A 17,852-nucleotide genomic window follows, 5' to 3' on the forward strand; every position below is an offset into this window, starting at 1 on the left:
AAGCTATAGCAGTGAAGTAACTTTGACCAATGCAAAAGTCAAAAGTTTTCAAAGTATACCATATTTAAAAGGGTATTCAATCTCATTGATGGGCAAGGCAGCAGTGTGCACACTTGGAACAGTTGGCACATATGAAAAACACTTTTCTACGGGGGTTGTTACAAGGCTCAACCTTGGCTGCAGCCATCGAATGTCTCGCTAGCTTTCAGTGGTGGCAGTTTAAAGAATCAGTCCAGTTATTTTAATCCAGTCACACACGTTTTATCGTGGAATATTAATGTTTGGAGTGTCATTTTTTTGAGCTTCGGAAGAATCATTCGACTGTTTTTAGCAACCCCTTTCTGAACACAGCCAGTTCTCAGGCGGCTGAGTGGGCGTGGCCCTGAGCTAACATGCTAGCTAGCTTGCTAACTAGCATGACGTCACTAGGCAACTATTCAAAAACAAACCATCTTACAGACTGTTGACGATTAAATGAATGTCCAATCAAATCTGAATACTAAGCGAAGGAATTTATTGCTGGAAACAGATTGGTTTTCTGAAAGAGTTTAATTAAATCAACAACGGGGAGGAAAGTTTCTCAAAGGACTTTAGTCAACTTTCACAACAGCAGCAATTCTAACATTTTGGGGAGCTTTACACTCACAAACGTTCCATTAAAAAATATAATGAAATTGGAAAACATGAATTTGATTCGACTGAATCTTTAAGAATACTAATGCTACAGAATGTAGATTTGAGAAAACATGGTACGAGCACAGATTTGAGGAGCATATTTGAGAATTATTTCTTTCGCCTCACAGAACTACAACTACACCAGCTGGTGTCCAGGATAAATTTATCCATAGGTGTTATTTGTCACCTTAAAAGAGTTGATCACTTCACATGACTCCAAGTGTAATTTTTTAGCTTTACACATTTAAAAAGGTACTTCAGTATATATGTCATGGAAATGTCCTAGAGTTGAAACTTTATGGACACAATTTGTCAGTATTATTTCAGCAGTAATTAATGCAGATATATTGTGCTTGCAAATAATGCTCTTACTTAACGATAACCCCACAATTACTCCTTAAGGTTATCAGAATTTTTTTTTTCTGAGTACCAGTTATGAGATGGGAGGCCACACACACATACGCTCGATATTGATCAGTAGCTATTGTCATAACACAATGCACCCAAGTCAAGTCAAGTCCATTTTATTTGTATAGCCCAATATCACAAATTAAAAATTAGCCTCAGTGGGCTTTAAAGTAACACAACTTCCTGTCCTTAGACCCTCACATTGGATAAGGAACAACTCCCTAAAAAACCCTTTAACAGGGAGATCAGGGAGAGCAACAGAGGAGGGATCTCTCTCCCAAGAGAGGAGCATTGCAGTCATAGGAAAAGCAAGACACATTCTGGATCAGAAATCATTGCACACACTGTACTCTGTGCCATATCTGAACTACTGTGGGCGGTACGGTGGTGCAGTGGTTAGCATGGTTGCATCAAAACAAGAAGGTCCTGGGTTCCAACCTCAGGGTAGTCCAACCTTGGGGGTCGTCCCGGGTCGTCCTCTGTGTGGAGTTTGCATGTTCTCCCCATGTCTGCGTGGGTTTCCCCCGGGTGCTTCGGTTTCCTCCCACAGTCCAAAGACGTGGGTCAGGTGACTCGGCCGTACTAAATTTTCCCTTGGTATGAATGTGTGTGTGTGTGTGTGTGTGTGTGTGTCAGCCCTGGGTGTCTCCCCGCCTGCCGCCCAATGACTGCTGGGATAGGCTCCAGTGCCCCACAACCCTGAAAATGGGATAAGCATTTTGGATAACGGATGGATGGATGGATGAAATACTGTGTGGAGGTATGGGGTAACACCTACAAAACCAAACTACAAACATTATGTATACTACAAAAAAAGAGCCATAAGGGTAGTTGATAATGTAGGAGATCGTGACGTGAACACACCCAACAAGCTATTTTTAAAGTCCAGTGCCTTCAAGTTCAGGGATTTAGTAGAATTTAACACAGCACAAATAATGTTAAAAGCAAGAAACAATGTACTCCCAAGTAATATACAAAAAATATTCTCAGATAGAGAAGGGGAATATAATTTGAGAGGAAAATTAAACTTCAAGAAATTATGTGTTCATTCAACTTTGAAGAGCATGGGCATTTCAATCTGTGGGATAAAATTGTGGAACAGTTTGACTATGGAACTCAAACAAAGTACACACATTACACAATTCATGAAGAAGTACAAAGGACTGATTATCTAGGGATGATGAAGAGTTGTGTTAACTGTCTTAAGTTTCATTTATCTCGAAACATTTCTTATTACTCTTCAATTTTTCCTTCTATGACACCGAGTGGATATTTGGGTTGTACGTAGTTGTACGTAGCATTGGGATCTGTTTATTCTTGGTACATGACATTAGGATGTGGTTTTTTTTCTCTTTCATGTGTTCTGATGGTTTTATTTCTTTTCTTTTTTTGTCCTATTGTTCAGAGTAGTTGCGTTTGTATTGTGCAGCACAACTTGCATTGAATTTGAATTACACAGCACAGTAGGATAACTTATAGGTAGGTGAGAAGGGGTAGGAAAAAATAAGTGTATACTTCCTCCCACTCTTTTTCGAACATGTAACAAATAATCTGATGCATACTTTGTTCGCTGAGTTTGATGTGTGGATTTGTTGATCACTTCAGATTATTGGCAATGGCTTATCTGTATGTTATATCCTGCTTATTTACATGTTCAAAATAAATCATCACTCACTCATTCATTCATTCATTCATTCATTCATTCATAAGCTAAAGTTGAATTTTAGATTCCTTGAGTAAATTTAGCCAACATACATGCCCTGGGATCTCTCTCAAGAGCTATAAATGAAGTTTATTATTATTATTATTGAAGCTGTTAAAACATATGTATGAGTTGTCAACTTTGTTACTGAATGGTCTGCTTGTGTCTTGGTGCAATTAATTATTAAAGTCACATAAGAATAATTATGTGCATATGTTTGTGGGATTTTCTGGCAGCTATGCTGTAGTCAGAATGTGTTAACTTAATGTTAATTATTTATGTATTTGGTACACCCAAGGGGAGGTAGGGGTTGGAGATGGGTAGACAGGGTTCGAGAAATAAAAAGAGGGGAAAGGTAGAAGGGAAGCTGATTCTATAGCAAAATAAGATAAATGTGAGTTTTATTTGGATGCACAGTATCCATTTGTATTATTTGTAAACACATATATTCTTCTGTTGTTGATGTTTACCATGCAGCACAGGTACTGTTTCCTGCTTATCGTAGAGATGCTTCTGCGTTATTTTCCAGCCTATCAATGGAGCAACAATTTGGTCACAAAGGGGAAAAAGCCTGAGAGATCTAAAAGAGACAGAAACCAGATTATCAAACAAACCCCAAATGTTTGCTTACATTGAAAATGGAACAGAGTGAATAAGAGGAAATAGTTTGTTATCTAGACGTGACCAACCTCAAGAGACTTGTCCTCTTAAGGTGGATTAGTTCTCGCTGCTGCAGATATAAGGACAGTCTTTGTGAGCAGAGGAGGTAAGTCAGGTAATGTTTATATGTTTATAAGGGAGGAGAGAGGAAATGGAGAAGGCGAGTCATCAAATGCAATGATGGAGATAAAACAGTCGACAGATGCACCAAAGAAGGTTGACTCAGTTCAGCTGGATCCAACGGTTATTGACAGATACGTTTTGTTACTTAGTTGATGAAATGTATCTGTCAAACATATCCAGATGAAAGAAGTTTGACTCTGTTCATCTGGATGCAGTGTTTATTGACAGATACCTGTCATCAACATGTCTGTCCATAAACGTATCATCTTGTATCATCTTGGATGTCACTTAGTTGTGTGATGAAACTTATCTGCCAATAAACGTTATATCCAGATGAACTGATTCAACCTTCTTTGATTTTCTTACCTGGATTATTGAGCATACATCAAGACAGTCGACAGATGCAGTTTTTAACACCAGCTCAGCCAGTGTCTTTAAATTCAGCTCTGCAAAAATATTTTCACTTTAGGAACGTTGTGATGTATTATGTAGTTGGCTTTAAAACCCAAACAATGTGGACCTGTCCATTTTTGCATCAAAATCCGTCAGATATAAACCCTGATGTGATCCCTGTATAATGATAACATAAATGTATCATTAATTTGAGGGATCAACAAGCCTTTGAAGTATTTCAAGCCTGTATAAAAATAAATCAATGTCAAGTCAGGGAGAGTTGACAATTTCATTTCCGGTTTTTTACGCAAACGTTCAGATACTATTCTATTCGAATAGATTTTGATTCAGTTCTATTTTCTTCTACTTAATCATTAACTATCTCATTAAAAAAACTAAGAGAACTAGCAGAGGTTAACTGAGAATATGTGTATTAGTGGTGATGGTGCTTTGGTGCTTATTGTGTCTGAATGGGTGGGATTCACTTACTCTGGCAATGATTTCGTTCACAGCATCCTGTTCATGTGTGTTTGTGTGAACATATACAAGCACATAGTACAAATGTACATGTGTCTGCATGGGCATCAGTATGGTTGTCCTTGCGTGAGGGTGTTTTTTGTGGACCTTTTGAGCCCGTGTGCTTGCAATGTTCTCTGCATGCGTCTTCATTTCTGTGTGTGAGGTGAAGGAGAATTAGGGTGTAGTGTCTGTGTCTGTGGTTTGTTGTTGTATGTCTGTCTGACCACTTTCAGCTTCCTATCTATATTGTAACCTACTTTGAACTCACCTAGTGTAACTCAGGAGGCCTGCATGCAACTGCTTTGCATTGTTGACTTTGTTTCCCTTCTAGTAGACATTTTATTCAATTATGGATGCACATTGGCATATAATAAACTAATGTTTTGTGTCTGTTTAAATATGAATTTCAGTGTATCAAATCACAGGGCTGGCTCTAGACTAATGTTGGCCCTGTGGCCTGCATTGTGCCGGCTGCAGCATCGTCAGCTGGGAGCCACCCTTTACTGATGTTTCACTCCTTTAATCCCAGAACATCTCAAGGTGGTGGAGCAGTGGTAAGGATGTCTCTCTACTGCTCCCTACAGCCAGCCCTAGGATCCTTGCTTTCCACATGCCTTGTCCTTTCTTCGGAACCAGAGCCAGAAGCTCCCTTGATTTGCCTCCTCTGCCAGGTCTTTGAAGGCCTTCTGCAGCTTGGAGCCTGTGATATCAAGAGACGTCAGGAACCACTGGGTGGATGTTCCAGTGTAATCTTTACAGCCAACTTCCACTGGACTGGTGAATGCCCTCCACCCTGCTTGTGAGCACACAGCTGCCAGTTCTATGTACTTTTCCTTATTTCTCATGAAGGCAGCCTCCATTCCCTCTTTCCATGGAACAGTCACTTCAGCCAGAATGACCGTCCTAGTAGAGGTGGACCAGAGCATGATATCTGGCTGTGTAGGGAGGTTGTGGTGATCTCTTGTGGGAACTTCAACTGGCACTTGGGGTCAGCTGTCATGTTCCACTTGCCTCTGAGTGACAGGGGGGGACCACTCTCTCATGATGCTGCTCTGTGCCTCACTCCCTTGCCTGACAAACTGGATCAGCCACTGTGATGTTACTGGGCTGGCCCTGTTTACTTCCAGCCTATGCGCCTCCAGGATTTCGGCTAGCTTCCGCAGAACCCGATCACAGCGCCATCTGTACTGGCCTTGCGTCAATGCTGCCTTGCACCCAGAAAGAATGTGCTGCAAGCTCAGGTTCTGGGAGTCACAGAGTTGGAAGGTCTCCTCTGAGCCATACTAGAGGTTCAGGTTCCGGGGACTGGGAAGGGTATCATACATGGCTCTGTTAAGGAAACTGAGCCTTGCTTGGAGCATCCTCCACATAGTCGTCCATGTAATGGCCCTGTTGATCACAGCCTCCCAGGTTGTCCAGCTCCCTTGTTGCCATGGCACACTGCTCTGATTTTATAGCTCTCCTCTTCCATCTTCACAACTTCAGAGACCACACGGTCTTTCCTTTCATTCTTTGAGGCTTTGGACCACATCTTGGGTGCTGTTCCCCATCCAAAACCAGCCCTGCCTGGCTGTGGCAATCCAATCGTCTCCTGGTGTTTCAGTCAATTATTGGCCTGGTCTACTGTCTGAATCACATTCCACTTGTGTGCTGTACAAACTTGGGCCTTGGTGTTTTGGACAGTCTCTCAGCTTAAACTCAAGCCTCACCTTTTCTTGTTCGTAATCCAAGCTAATGGATTTCAATAGACGCTTCAAGGTGTTTCTCCCAAAGAGTGCTGTGTTGAAAAGACACCAAGGAAAGCCCAGTGCAGTTATTGGCTTTTGTGTCCATTTTCAAAGCCGTTATTGCGGGTTGCGGTGATATCACACAACTTCAGGGGCCACATCAGATGTTTCTATAAGGTGAACCAGTAACACAAGACCTTGAATTTCACTGGTAGGAAGCTTTGGTAGATCTTGCTCAGACCGTCTGAGAGCTGGGATGTGACAGAGGCCGTCATGTATTTTTTGGACAGGTCAGCTGTGTAAAGCCTTTCAAGGCTTCGCACAGTTTGGTTCACCAAAAGTGGGATTTTCTTTTCATTGACTGAGAAGATGTTGTTGTTCCTGACTCTTTTCTGGATTGAGAGACTGTGGGACTTAGCTGGCTTTATTTTCATCCAGGCCCATGTTGCCAGCTCCTCAAGTCTTTTCAGGAGTCTGGAGGTGCATTCTTTTATCTGAGGGAGGGTGATAACCTCATCCATGTAGCTCCCTAGGGCCAGGAGTTGCTGACCTGACTGGGACCTGACTCCACGGACCAGATGTCTTCTGCCAATTAGGATGATCTCAAATACTGCTGTGAAAAGGATGGGATTGCTGGAGCAACCCATTGCTAGCCCTTTTTCCAGCTGTACCAACCAGTTGAGATTTCCTGGGTTATGTAGCAAACTTGAAAGTTATTGAAATAGTTTGCTACTTGGCTCTGGATGCATGGTGGTATATGGAAGAAATTGAGAGCAAAAGTGATGAGCTGGTGGGGAACAGGCCCATAGGCATTTACAAGATCCAGCTAAATTACGTGGGGGTCTGATTTGCTGTGCTTGGCTGTCTGGATTTGTTATCAGAGCCGAGTGCTCCACACAGCCAGGAAACCCTGGGACGCCTGCCTTCTGACAACTGGTGTCGATGAAGTTATTTGCCAGGAGGTAGCCGGTCATGCGCTTTACCACGACCAAGAAGAATATCTTCCCTTCCACATTAAGCAGTGCGATCCCCCTGAATTGGCTGATGCTGTGGGAGTCTTTATCCTTCGGAATGATTGTGGTACCCGCTCTGTTCCATGCTGATGGGATGGATTGGGTTTCCAGGCAACGTCCATCAGTTGTCACAAAAGCTTCAGGAGCCTGGTGCAGTTCTTATATACCCTATAGCAGGGTTTCCCCAATTAAGCTCTGTTCCCACTGGCCAAAAAACCCGCTAATGTCTGCCTTTGGTCATTGTAAAAAGGCGGATGTTAGCGGGTTTTTTTGGCCAGTGGGAAAAGGGTATTAGTTTTCCCCAAGGGTCAAATCATGTCCTGCATGCCAAGCCAAGGGCCAAAACATCTGGGGGGGTTTTCCCATTGTCCCAACAAAAGTTGTTTTATGTGCAGATGTTGTTGTTGCTGCTATTACGATTATTATTATACACATTTTCTTTAACTTCATGCCATAATACAACATAATAACCAGGCCCATTCCTTGGGCCTAGGATTAGAATGAGGTAGAAGTCTATTTGATGGATAGTGCCTTTCTTAGGATATGAGATGTTCCAAGTAGTGCGATCTTCTGTAGTTCTTGTATTCTGATGTTACCCGGGATCCGTTGGGTGTATTTCTCCATCCCTTTTTTCTTTCTTTAACAAGTCCCATGGCTCCTATCACTACTGGTATTGTTGTGGTTTTCATTCCCCACATTCGTTCAATCTCTATTTCAAGGTCTTTATATTTCGACAGTTTTTCAGTTACTTTTACTGAGGTGTTCCTTTCAGTCGGGATGGAAATGTCGATGAGTAGGCAGCTTTTTTCTTTTTTGTTCTTGATGATGATGTCTGGTCTGTCGGGCTTTATCTCACGATCTGTCTGTATTGCCATGTCCCATAAGATTGTGATGTCATCTTTTTCTGTTACTGTTTGGGGCTCGTGCGCATACCTTTTTTCTTTTGTGTTGATGTTGAATTCTTTACAGATGTTCCAGTGCAGGTATGTGGCAGCCTTGTTGTGTCTTTGCAGGTATTCAGTTTTGGCCAGCTCAGGGCACCCTGCCATGATATGGTCAATGGTTTTCTGGAATTGACCACATATCCTGCATGCTGGGTCTGTGCCATCTTTGAGGATTTTGCTCCGGTAGTAATTGGTCTTGATGGTCTGGTCTTGGGCAGCAATGATAAAGCCCTCTGTTTCAGATTTCAGCCCAGCTGTTTTGAGCCATTGGTTGGTCATAAGTTGGTCTACATCTTTCTCACCTACTCTTTTTGGGTATTGCCCGTGCATTTGTTTCCCTTCCCATTTTTGTTTCATTTGTTCTTGGGCATGACACTTTGCTTTTTGTTTAAATTTGCGGTGTTTCAAGGAGGTTGAGCTCTCTTCTGAACATTGTGGCTTGGTTAGCTACGGAGTACTTTTTGTTTTGTTTTTCTTGCTCTCTAGCAATCATGAGAAGGGGGTCATTTTTGGTGTTAAGGTAAGTGTCTAGGCCTATTGTTGTTGTTTTGTAGGCAGTTTCCAGTTGGATTAGACCCCTGCCACCCTCGTTTCTGGGGAGGTACAATCTATCCACATCTGATTTTGGGTGGTGCATCCTCTCAAAGGTGAGTATTTTTCTTGTTTTTCTATCTAGTTTCCTGATCTCTTCTAGTTTCCAGTCGACGACGTTGAAGCTGTAAGTTATGACTGGTGTAGCTAGGGTGTTGATGGCTTCCATTCGGTTGGATGCATTGAGTTTGGATTTTGTTACCATTCGTATTCTTCGGTAGTACTCCTTTCTGATGTTTTCTTTCATTTTGGCATGTTGTATCCCGTCCCCTTCATTCACTCCTAGGTATTTGTATGTGCCTTCTTGTTCTAGGTCTTGGATGGTGGTGTCTAGGTCAATTTGGATGTTTTTGGTGGTGGTAAGTTTTCCCGTTTTGAATGTAGCTTTGGCAGATTTGTCTAGTCCGAACTCCATTTTAATGTCGTCACTGAAGCCTTTTACGATAGTCAAAAGGCCAGTTTGTTCTTGGTCATTCTCGGTAAAGGTTTTCAGGTCATCCATGTAGACTAGATGGTTAATAGTGCATGAACCTGTAGTATAACCATAGCTGGTGTTGTTCAGGAGGGAGGATGGTGGAGTAAGAGCTATGCAAAAGAGGAGAGGAGAAAGAGAGTCGGCTTGAAATATGCCGCTATTGATGTTGATCTGCCTTGAATGTAGTATCCCGTCTGTGTATTTTGGAACAAGGGTTGTTTTCCACTGGTCCATATTTGCTGTTACGAACTGGATAAGGTTTGGTGATATTTTGTAGATGTCAAGACATTTTAGTATCCAGTCATGGGGTACAGAGTCGAATGCCTTCTTATAGTCTATCCAGGCTATTGTCAGATTTTTCTTCCTCGTTTTTATTTCCTTAATGATGGCCTTGTTTATTAAAAGCTGGTCTTTGCATCCATAGCTCCCTTTTCAACACCCTTTTTGTTCTATGGGAAGTAGGGTGTTTTCTTCCAGGTGTTTGTAAACTCCCGGTGATGATGGACGTTAAGATTTTGTAGGTTGTAGGGAGACATGGGATGGGACGATAGTTTTTAGAGTTTTTGGTGTCTTCTCTTTTGGAAAGTAGGTAGGTGGTACCAGTTGTGAGCCATTCAGGGCAGGTTTCTGGGTTGCTGGTGCAGCCATTGTAGGCGTTTGTCAGATCTTGGTGTAAAGATGGTAAGTTCTTGATCCAGAAGTTCGCTATTCCATCATTACCAGGGGCTTTCTAGGTACTGGACTTCTGTATTGCTGTTTTTGTTTCTTCTAGGGTTATTTCTGGCCATTCTTGTTGGTTGGTTTGGATCTTCTCTATTTCTATTTGGCCGATCCATTCAGCATTTTTTTTGTAATTCTTTTGTTTTTCCCAGATGTTGCTCCAGAAGTTCTCTAACTTAATCAATTTTAGGGGGTTCTTTGACCTCAACGGACCTTTTCCCTAGTTCTCTATAGAATTTCTTTGCGTTTTCTTTGTAAGTTTTGTTCTGGTGGAAGAACTTTTGTCTCTTATCGAACCTTTTCACTCGTTGGGCTTTTGCATGTAGTTGTTGTTTCAATTTTTCAATGGTTGTTAGTATTTGCTCTTTCTGTTTGAGGTTGTGTTTCCTGATTAGTGTTCTTTTTCGTTTTCTTTGACTGGTTTCTCGTTTTTAATCTTATTTAGTGTAGGTATGTCTCCCCTAATTTTGCGTATTTCACTTTCAATTTTCTTTTTCCATTTTGGTTGGTTATCATTTCTTGGTCTGTTCTTCCTCTTTTGTTTGATGCCCAGTGATTCAGTGATGGCAGAGGCAGTTGCATAGACAAGGTGGTTAATGTCTGTGAAGGACAGCACTTCTGGGAGTTGGTCTTTTATCTGGTTGATGGCTTTGTTTGCTGTTTCTATGGCTGATTTTGAGTGCCAATCACTTTTTATCTTTGGAATTTGTGGTCTCTGGCCTATTGGGGTTTCTTTGGCTATTTCGTATTTTCTAAGGATGCTTTCTTTCATTGCGCTCACTTTCTCATCTTGTTCATCTTTGTTCGGTGGTTTTTGGTCACCTGGCTTATCAGTTCTCTCATTTTTGTGATTCTTATCTTCATTTTGCTCGTCTGGATCTGCGTTTGTATCCCTCTCATCAGGTTTTACATTCTCATCTCTCTGCTTTACTCCTGCCTGGATGGCTTGCAGCTCCATTTCGGTTAGTTTTGTCTTATTGACGATATCATGGCGGACATTTGCAAGTTTGTTGGCATCTAGATTCAGCCTGTTTGTGGGGTTATTGGCACGCCAGATGTCATAGGTGCTTTGAATTACAGATGTTTTTGGGTTGAAGGAAGCAGTGTAGAAGGCTTCCATGAATTCTTTATACTCTTCCCTAGACCATTTCTGTCAACTGGCTTTAGTGGGATTTTGAGATGGTGCAACATGAGGGCCTCTTTGAGGAATGTCCTTGGTGTGGTGATCCTCAGGTGCATTTTGGGTAGAGTTTGTTCCAGTAGCACACTTTTCGATCTCAGCCTGGTTCCTCACTGAAGATCGCGGTCCTTGGTAACCCGTGCGATGACCGATGTGGTATGCAGAGGTGTAAAAACCCGGTCCAGGAAGTAAAAACCCTAACCGTGTCTTTACTCCACCCATGTACTAAACCGTCAGATTGCACCGACTAGTTTCCCAAACCAGCTGGTTTAATACTTGGATGGAGTACAGACGCGGTTAGGGTTTTTACTTTCTGGACCGGGTTTTTCCACCTCTGGCGGTATGAAGGTCTGATAATACGAGTTTCCATAGTAAAAAGGTTTTAGTGAATTTTAGGTTGCACAACCACCAGTATTTTTTCGAGATACCAGCTCTAGGAGAGTTACCGACCAAGGTTAAAGAGCCTCTCCTGCCCATGAGGCAGGCTAACCCCCACCGGATGCCAACCCGGTGCTTTAGAGCCTCAGGGATTTTGTTTTTGTCAGAGCCCCTTTGGCCGGTTGTATTGCTGGCTTGCCATACTTGTGTTGTGTGGTCCGTGCCACATGGAAGAGGGGTTGAACTTCTACAGACCTTATTATTATTATTATTATTATTATTATTAGTAGTAGTAGTAGTAGTAGTAGTAGTAGTAGTAATAATTTAGGCCTGGGTTCTTAAAGCCTGTGCTGAGAGTCACACAAGAACAAAAATGCACTCTTGAAACAAAATAAGTCCAAAACCAACCATTTATGGACAAAAATAAATGGATTTTCATCCACCAATCAGTGAGAGAAGTGAGCGCGATGGGATGAGGCAATCCTTCTGATGTCGGGCCTGTTTTCTGTTGTTGCAAAGCTGAGGCACTGGCCAATATGTGCATTAGAGAGTCTGTTTCTTTCCTTGTTCTTGATCGAGTTCATTGAAGAAAATGATGACACACATTAGTATGTGGAGGGGGAAATTGTGAGTAGGAGCATTGCAATAGCTCTCATGTTTTTGAATTGAGCTTGGGGAACCACATTGATCCAAAAGTCACTCAACCCAATGTCCTTGTGTTGTGCTTTGAGCAAATCAGATGTTCCCATCTCTAAGACCTCCATCTGAAGAGTTGTCTCATCTAAGGAAGGTACCAACCTTTTGGCCTCTGCAGTCCACTGGCTGTCAGCCAAAATTGAGAACAGCTGTTTCAGGAAGAGGAGGATGTTATCTGAGAATTTAGGGGAGCTTTCAAATTGTTCCTTAAAGTGGGTCCGCGGTGGCATAGCGGTCTAAGCATCGGCTTGGTGTCGATGCAATTGCCCACTGGGGACTGGGGTTCGCGCCCCGGTCTCGTCAGATCCGACTATGGCCGGACTCGATGAAGCAGCAATCATTGGCAACGCTGTCTTCGGGAGGGGGGCGGAGTCGGCTTGTGTTCGTCATGTGAATGCGTCTCTGTGTATGTCGGAAAAACAGTGGTTCGGCTTGGATTCGCCTTGTCACGAAAGTGGGGAGGCGCTTTCCTTCGAGACTGCCGGCCGGAGAGATGCAGTTGGCGAACGCATGCAATACGAGGGTGGGTGTTTGAATTAAAATAGGGATCAATTGACCACTAAATTGGGAGAAAAAAGGGAAAAATCAGAAATAAAAATTAAAAAAAAAATTGTTCCTTGAAGTTTTCTGCCAGGGTCGTCATGAAATCCTTCATCGCTGGATCCTCCCGCATTTCATTCTTCTAGCAATGCTCCTGCAGACGTGGAACGTGCAACTTTCTCCCGTGAATGTCTCACTCCAAAAGGTTCAGCTTTGACCGGAAAGCTTCAACCGCCTTGTACATGTCCGCAATAGTGTGGTTCTTGGCTTGTAATTGCAGATTAAGGTGATTTAGATGAGACATGATGTCACAAAAAAATACATACCTTATTGTCACTTAAAAACCTCTGATATTCTTGGGCTTTTTGGCGCTCTGGAGGGTGATATGTAAGTGCTGGTCAAAGCTTCTCCATGCATCCTAGCTTTTAGGCACTTGACTTTGGCTTTTCGGATGTGTTTCTCTGGTGTTCCTCTTGTGGGTTCCCTGCTTGCTGTTTCACAGTGATGCTCACGCTGTGGGATGTGCTGTTATTGATGCAAATCTTGCTGGGAAGACTTGCCTTCCTCCCTCTCACTAGCTGTATTACTGATACATCCAGTAAGAACTATGACATTCATTTCTTTGTTTCATGAATATTGAAAATAAATCAAAGGATGGACAAGGCCCAAGGCAGTTGTCTATTCAGCTTGTAGGGAGTGCCAGTCATTTCAAGCCAGCATTCATTTTTTTGTGCATGATGGGAACTTTAAAGGTTATAATTCTGTCTTGTCATCACCGCCCCATCAATTATCGTTGTGTGTTTAATGTGGCTCTAGATATATCCAATACACTAAATCAAATCCATAACTTTGAGACTGTCAATGCCTTGTGTTGGATCTCCTGTTTCTCAGGGTGTCGGTGATGGAGAACGGTTGCCGTGATCCACCCTGGACTTGTGACGATGTGGAGTTGCTGTGGGAGAGGGTGGATAGTAAACGCTATGAGCTGAGTTCCTCTATCTCACCGGCCAAGATCACCCCGTATCTCCGACAATGTAAAGTTCTGGATGAACAGGACGAGGATGAGATCCTCAACTCCATGCTGCTGGTCTCCAAAGTCAACCGCACAAGTAAGGAGATTTGTGTGTGTGTGTGTGTGTGTGTTTGAGATTCCCTTTTTAATGCGGTAGTCAGATTTTTTTTTCTACCAAAGCATGATCTATGGCCCAAGCAAAATGCTTCTCTCGCCATTTTTCTCATTTAATGTATCATTGAAATGTGTTCTCTTATGTGCTAATGTGCGTGTTTGTGTTTTTGTTAGTCAGTGAATGTGTGTTGATCAATCTTCTCCTGTGCCAGGCCGTCTACTGGATATCCTCCACACCAAAGGAGAGCGGGGGCTGGTGGTGTTTCTGGAGAGCCTTGAGTTCTACTACCCCGAACTTTATAAGTCAGTCACCGGAAGGGAGCCCAGTCGATGCTTCTCCACGATTGTAGGTGAGACACCCAAAACGGGCTTTGACAGAAGTTTGGATAAGCATGCATGCAACGTAGGCTGCACGACTTGCATAAGTGCAAGGATATACATACACACCTAGGCACTCCTTGAACACAACACACTTCTTAATGACCATAAAAACACACTGCTTCTACATTATCATTCTCATTTTTATGTTAAAACAGTGTCTGAGACTCGTGCTTTCATACACACAAATACATTCCTACATATGGGACATTATCACTCTGTGATGTGTTTAAGGGTATGATTAGACTGCAGGCAGGACTGCTTCTCGAATCTCATCTTAAGAATGGAGAAGTATCCTCTTGCTCTTCACACCATAGAAATTTGGTTTCAGGTTGTGCAGAGGATGACATTAATAGGAAGCTGTGTGGAGGCAAGTTGGTCTTTGTACCGAGGCGGCACGGTGGCCCAGTGGTTAGCACTGTTGCCTCACAGCAAGAAGGGCCTGGGTTCGAACCCCGGGGTAGTCCAACCTTGGGAGTTGTCCCAGGTCGTCCTCTGTGTGGCATTTGCATGTTCTCCCTGTGTCTTTGTACCAAGGGCATTGACACAGATATAAACGGGGTACACTCGAATGTAAGCTAATGCGTCAGGCCAAGACTCCGCAGTCTACACCCATCTACAGGCCAGTGGCCACTCTTTCAAGGATGAGGATGTGCACATCTTTGATAGGGAGGAACGCTAGTTTGAACGGGGAGTCAAAGAGGCCATCTATATGAAGAGGGAACGACCATCCCTGAACCAAGGGGGACCTAATCTGTCACTATCTTACAATGCCGTGATTGTATACATTCCCAAATCCCCTGTGAATAGTACACATGGCCATGGTAACTCTAGTTAATGCGCATGGCAATTTGTATATGATGCTGATCGTTAATTGGGGGCGTTGTGCCACTGTGTTGTTTATAAGGGTGAGGATAGCAGCAGTCGGCTGAGACTGAAGAGGTCACTTAGATGAGTCACGAAACGTTTCTCCCAATAAACACTGTGTCCAGATGAACTGATTCAACTTTCGGATATAGCTATCCATATATCTTACAGATACTTGTAGAAGCTGTATGTGTGAACCGGGAAAACCAGTAGTGGTGCTGGAAAAGTCACCGTTACGGAAATGTGTGTTTGAAAAGGGCCATGTAGTGACGTCTCTCTGTGCTGTATGTTGCTTGTCCTCCTCTCTCTCCTCTTTCTGTCCTAACACTGCAGTGGAGGAGGGTCACGAGGGGCTGACCCAGTTCCTCATGAACGAGGTGGTGAAGCTGCAGCAGCAGGCCAAAGCCAAAACCCTCCAGCAGGCAGAGCTCAACAGGAAAAACTGGACCCTGGAGGACGAGCACAAAAAGCTTCGACTGGCCAACCAGGAGCTGCAGGCCTTCCAACAGAGTAAAACATCCAATATGTTAGGGGGTTGCCATGCTGGTACAGGAGGTTGATTCATGATATTACTGTATGTCACTCCAACCCAATCTCGTTCTATCTGTATATTTTCAGTACTACATACTGATGAGAAAAAAGGAGTAAAAAAATTCCGTCCATAAAAGATCGCAAATTATACTAGGTACAACTTATCTATTTCAGCACTAATTTCAGTGTTGCAAAGAGTGAAGCAGAAACTTACTCTGAGGCTTCTGTGCTAGAAAACAAAAATTCCCCCAACTTTCAAGGCATGTTTTTCTATGTAATGCTGCGATTTGGTCGTCCCACAAAGATTCAAAAGACAGATATTTAGATTTTACATCATTATTTCCTACTGCACTGAAATAATACTTCCAGTTAATGCGTAGTGTTTTTAATACCCTGCATGGAGTGCCACAACTGGGGATCGATTTATTGACAACAATTCAGATGTTTGTAAGTTGTGGATGTTGCCAAGCACAGTCATCTGTTCAAAGTCCACTGATCTGAGTCTTCGTTTCAAAAACTAACAAACTTGGGCGTCCGGGTAGCGTAGCGGTCTATTACGTTGCCTACCAACATGGGGATCGCTGGTTCGAATCCCCGTGTTACCGCTGGCTTGGTCGGGCATCCCTACAGACACAATTGGCTATGTCTGCGGGTGGGAAGCCGGATGTGGGTATGTGTCATGGTCGCTGCACTAGCGCTTCCTCTGGTCACTCGGGGCACCTGTTCAGGGGGGAGGGGGAACTGGGGGGAATAGCGTGATCCTCCCATGCGCTACGTCCCCCTGGCGAAACTCCTCACTGTCAGGTGAAAAGTGACTGGTAACTCCATATGTATCGGAGGAGGCATGTGGTAGTCCGCAGCCCTCTCCGGATCAGCAGAGGGGGTGGAGCAGAGACTGAGACGGCTCAGAAGAGTGGGGTAATAGGCCGGGTGAACTTGGGGAGAAAAATGGGGGGTGGGGTCTAACAAACTTTCTGGTGCTCGTGGTATTGTCCCATGTGGCAAAGTCCTCAAAGCGGATTCAATCAAAAGCAAAAAATAATTTGGAAATACTAATTTGATCCAAGTCAGCTGTCATTCATAGGATGTGGTCATGATGCCAACTTCAGTGCAAATTTCTTGACATGGGTGAATGTGCATAATGCCTTCTTAGAAAAAAAAAACCCCTGAACATGCTTATCAGTACTGACAGATGCTTTTGGATGTCTGCCACAGTATTTTCTATTTCTAAATTTCTATATTTATAAGGTTTTAGCTTGTGATAACTTCCCATGTGCTTCATATCAAGACGATGTTCGGCAATAAACCAGCCATTTTATCAGTCACATAAACCAAATCAGGGGTTTGAAAATAATGTGTCAGAAGAACATTGCCACATACTAACAGTACCGACAGTATTTTTGCAAATACTCATCATTATACTTTTACCAGTTGTATTTTAAGCTAATAGTGGGCCTGATGGTTACAGAGGTCACGTGCACTGAAACCAGAATGCAGCACATTTCAGAGCAGAATGAGGAAATGAAAGCTCAACTTGCTCGTGTAACTCAACGAAAGAAAAAAAAAGAAGAATGAAATGAAAAAAATTGAATATAATGTGAAAAATTGGATTGAAGCCTCGTACGTTTCACGGTGACCAATTATGCTCGGCGTATGGTGCGAATATGTCGGGAAACATTCTAAGAAATGTGATGGTGCCATGAGTTTGAATGGCTGTGGTTGGGTCCCCCAGGGTACAACAAGATGAGAGAGGAGAGGAACAGCTTCAACGACGAGCTGCTGAGGGTGAAGGATGAGAATTACAAACTGGCGATGAGGTACGCCACGCTCAGCGAGGAGAAGAACATGGCGGTGATGAGGAGCAGAGACCTGCAGCTCGAGGTAGGCAGCGACCCACACGTGAGTGCATGCGCTCACGGATGGCTGCACATGTAAATATGCAGTTGTGTACTAATACAGTCAGGCACACATGCTCAATAACACATCTGCAAAGACACACAGACACAACCCCTCAAAGACCTTGACACACACACATACATAACCTTTCTCATACACAAACATCCAAAAGTATAATGTAAAAAATAATTTATCTTATAGTTAAAAAGTAGAAACAAACATAAACAACAAAACAAACCAACAAATAAAGACAATAGGTCCTAGTTAAGATAAAATTAGCGGAGAAACCAATTCGCTCAACATAACAACG

General features: G+C 43.0%; 1 protein-coding gene across 1 annotated transcript in view; it reads left to right on the top strand.

Moving 5' to 3' along the window:
* card11 (caspase recruitment domain family, member 11) overlaps positions 1 to 17,852 on the top strand; it is a 54,207-nt gene that overhangs the window by 14,081 nt on the left and 22,274 nt on the right. Inside the window, exons 2-5 of the mRNA XM_056287722.1 lie at positions 13,636 to 13,853; positions 14,083 to 14,220; positions 15,449 to 15,625; positions 17,379 to 17,527. Coding sequence (XP_056143697.1) covers positions 13,646 to 13,853; positions 14,083 to 14,220; positions 15,449 to 15,625; positions 17,379 to 17,527 — 672 coding nt within the window. The 5' untranslated portion in view covers positions 13,636 to 13,645. The remainder of the gene's footprint in view (positions 1 to 13,635; positions 13,854 to 14,082; positions 14,221 to 15,448; positions 15,626 to 17,378; positions 17,528 to 17,852) is intronic.

The sequence above is a fragment of the Lampris incognitus genome, chromosome 10, assembly GCF_029633865.1.
Source record: "Lampris incognitus isolate fLamInc1 chromosome 10, fLamInc1.hap2, whole genome shotgun sequence".
NCBI classification, from domain to species: Eukaryota; Metazoa; Chordata; class Actinopteri; order Lampriformes; family Lampridae; genus Lampris; species Lampris incognitus.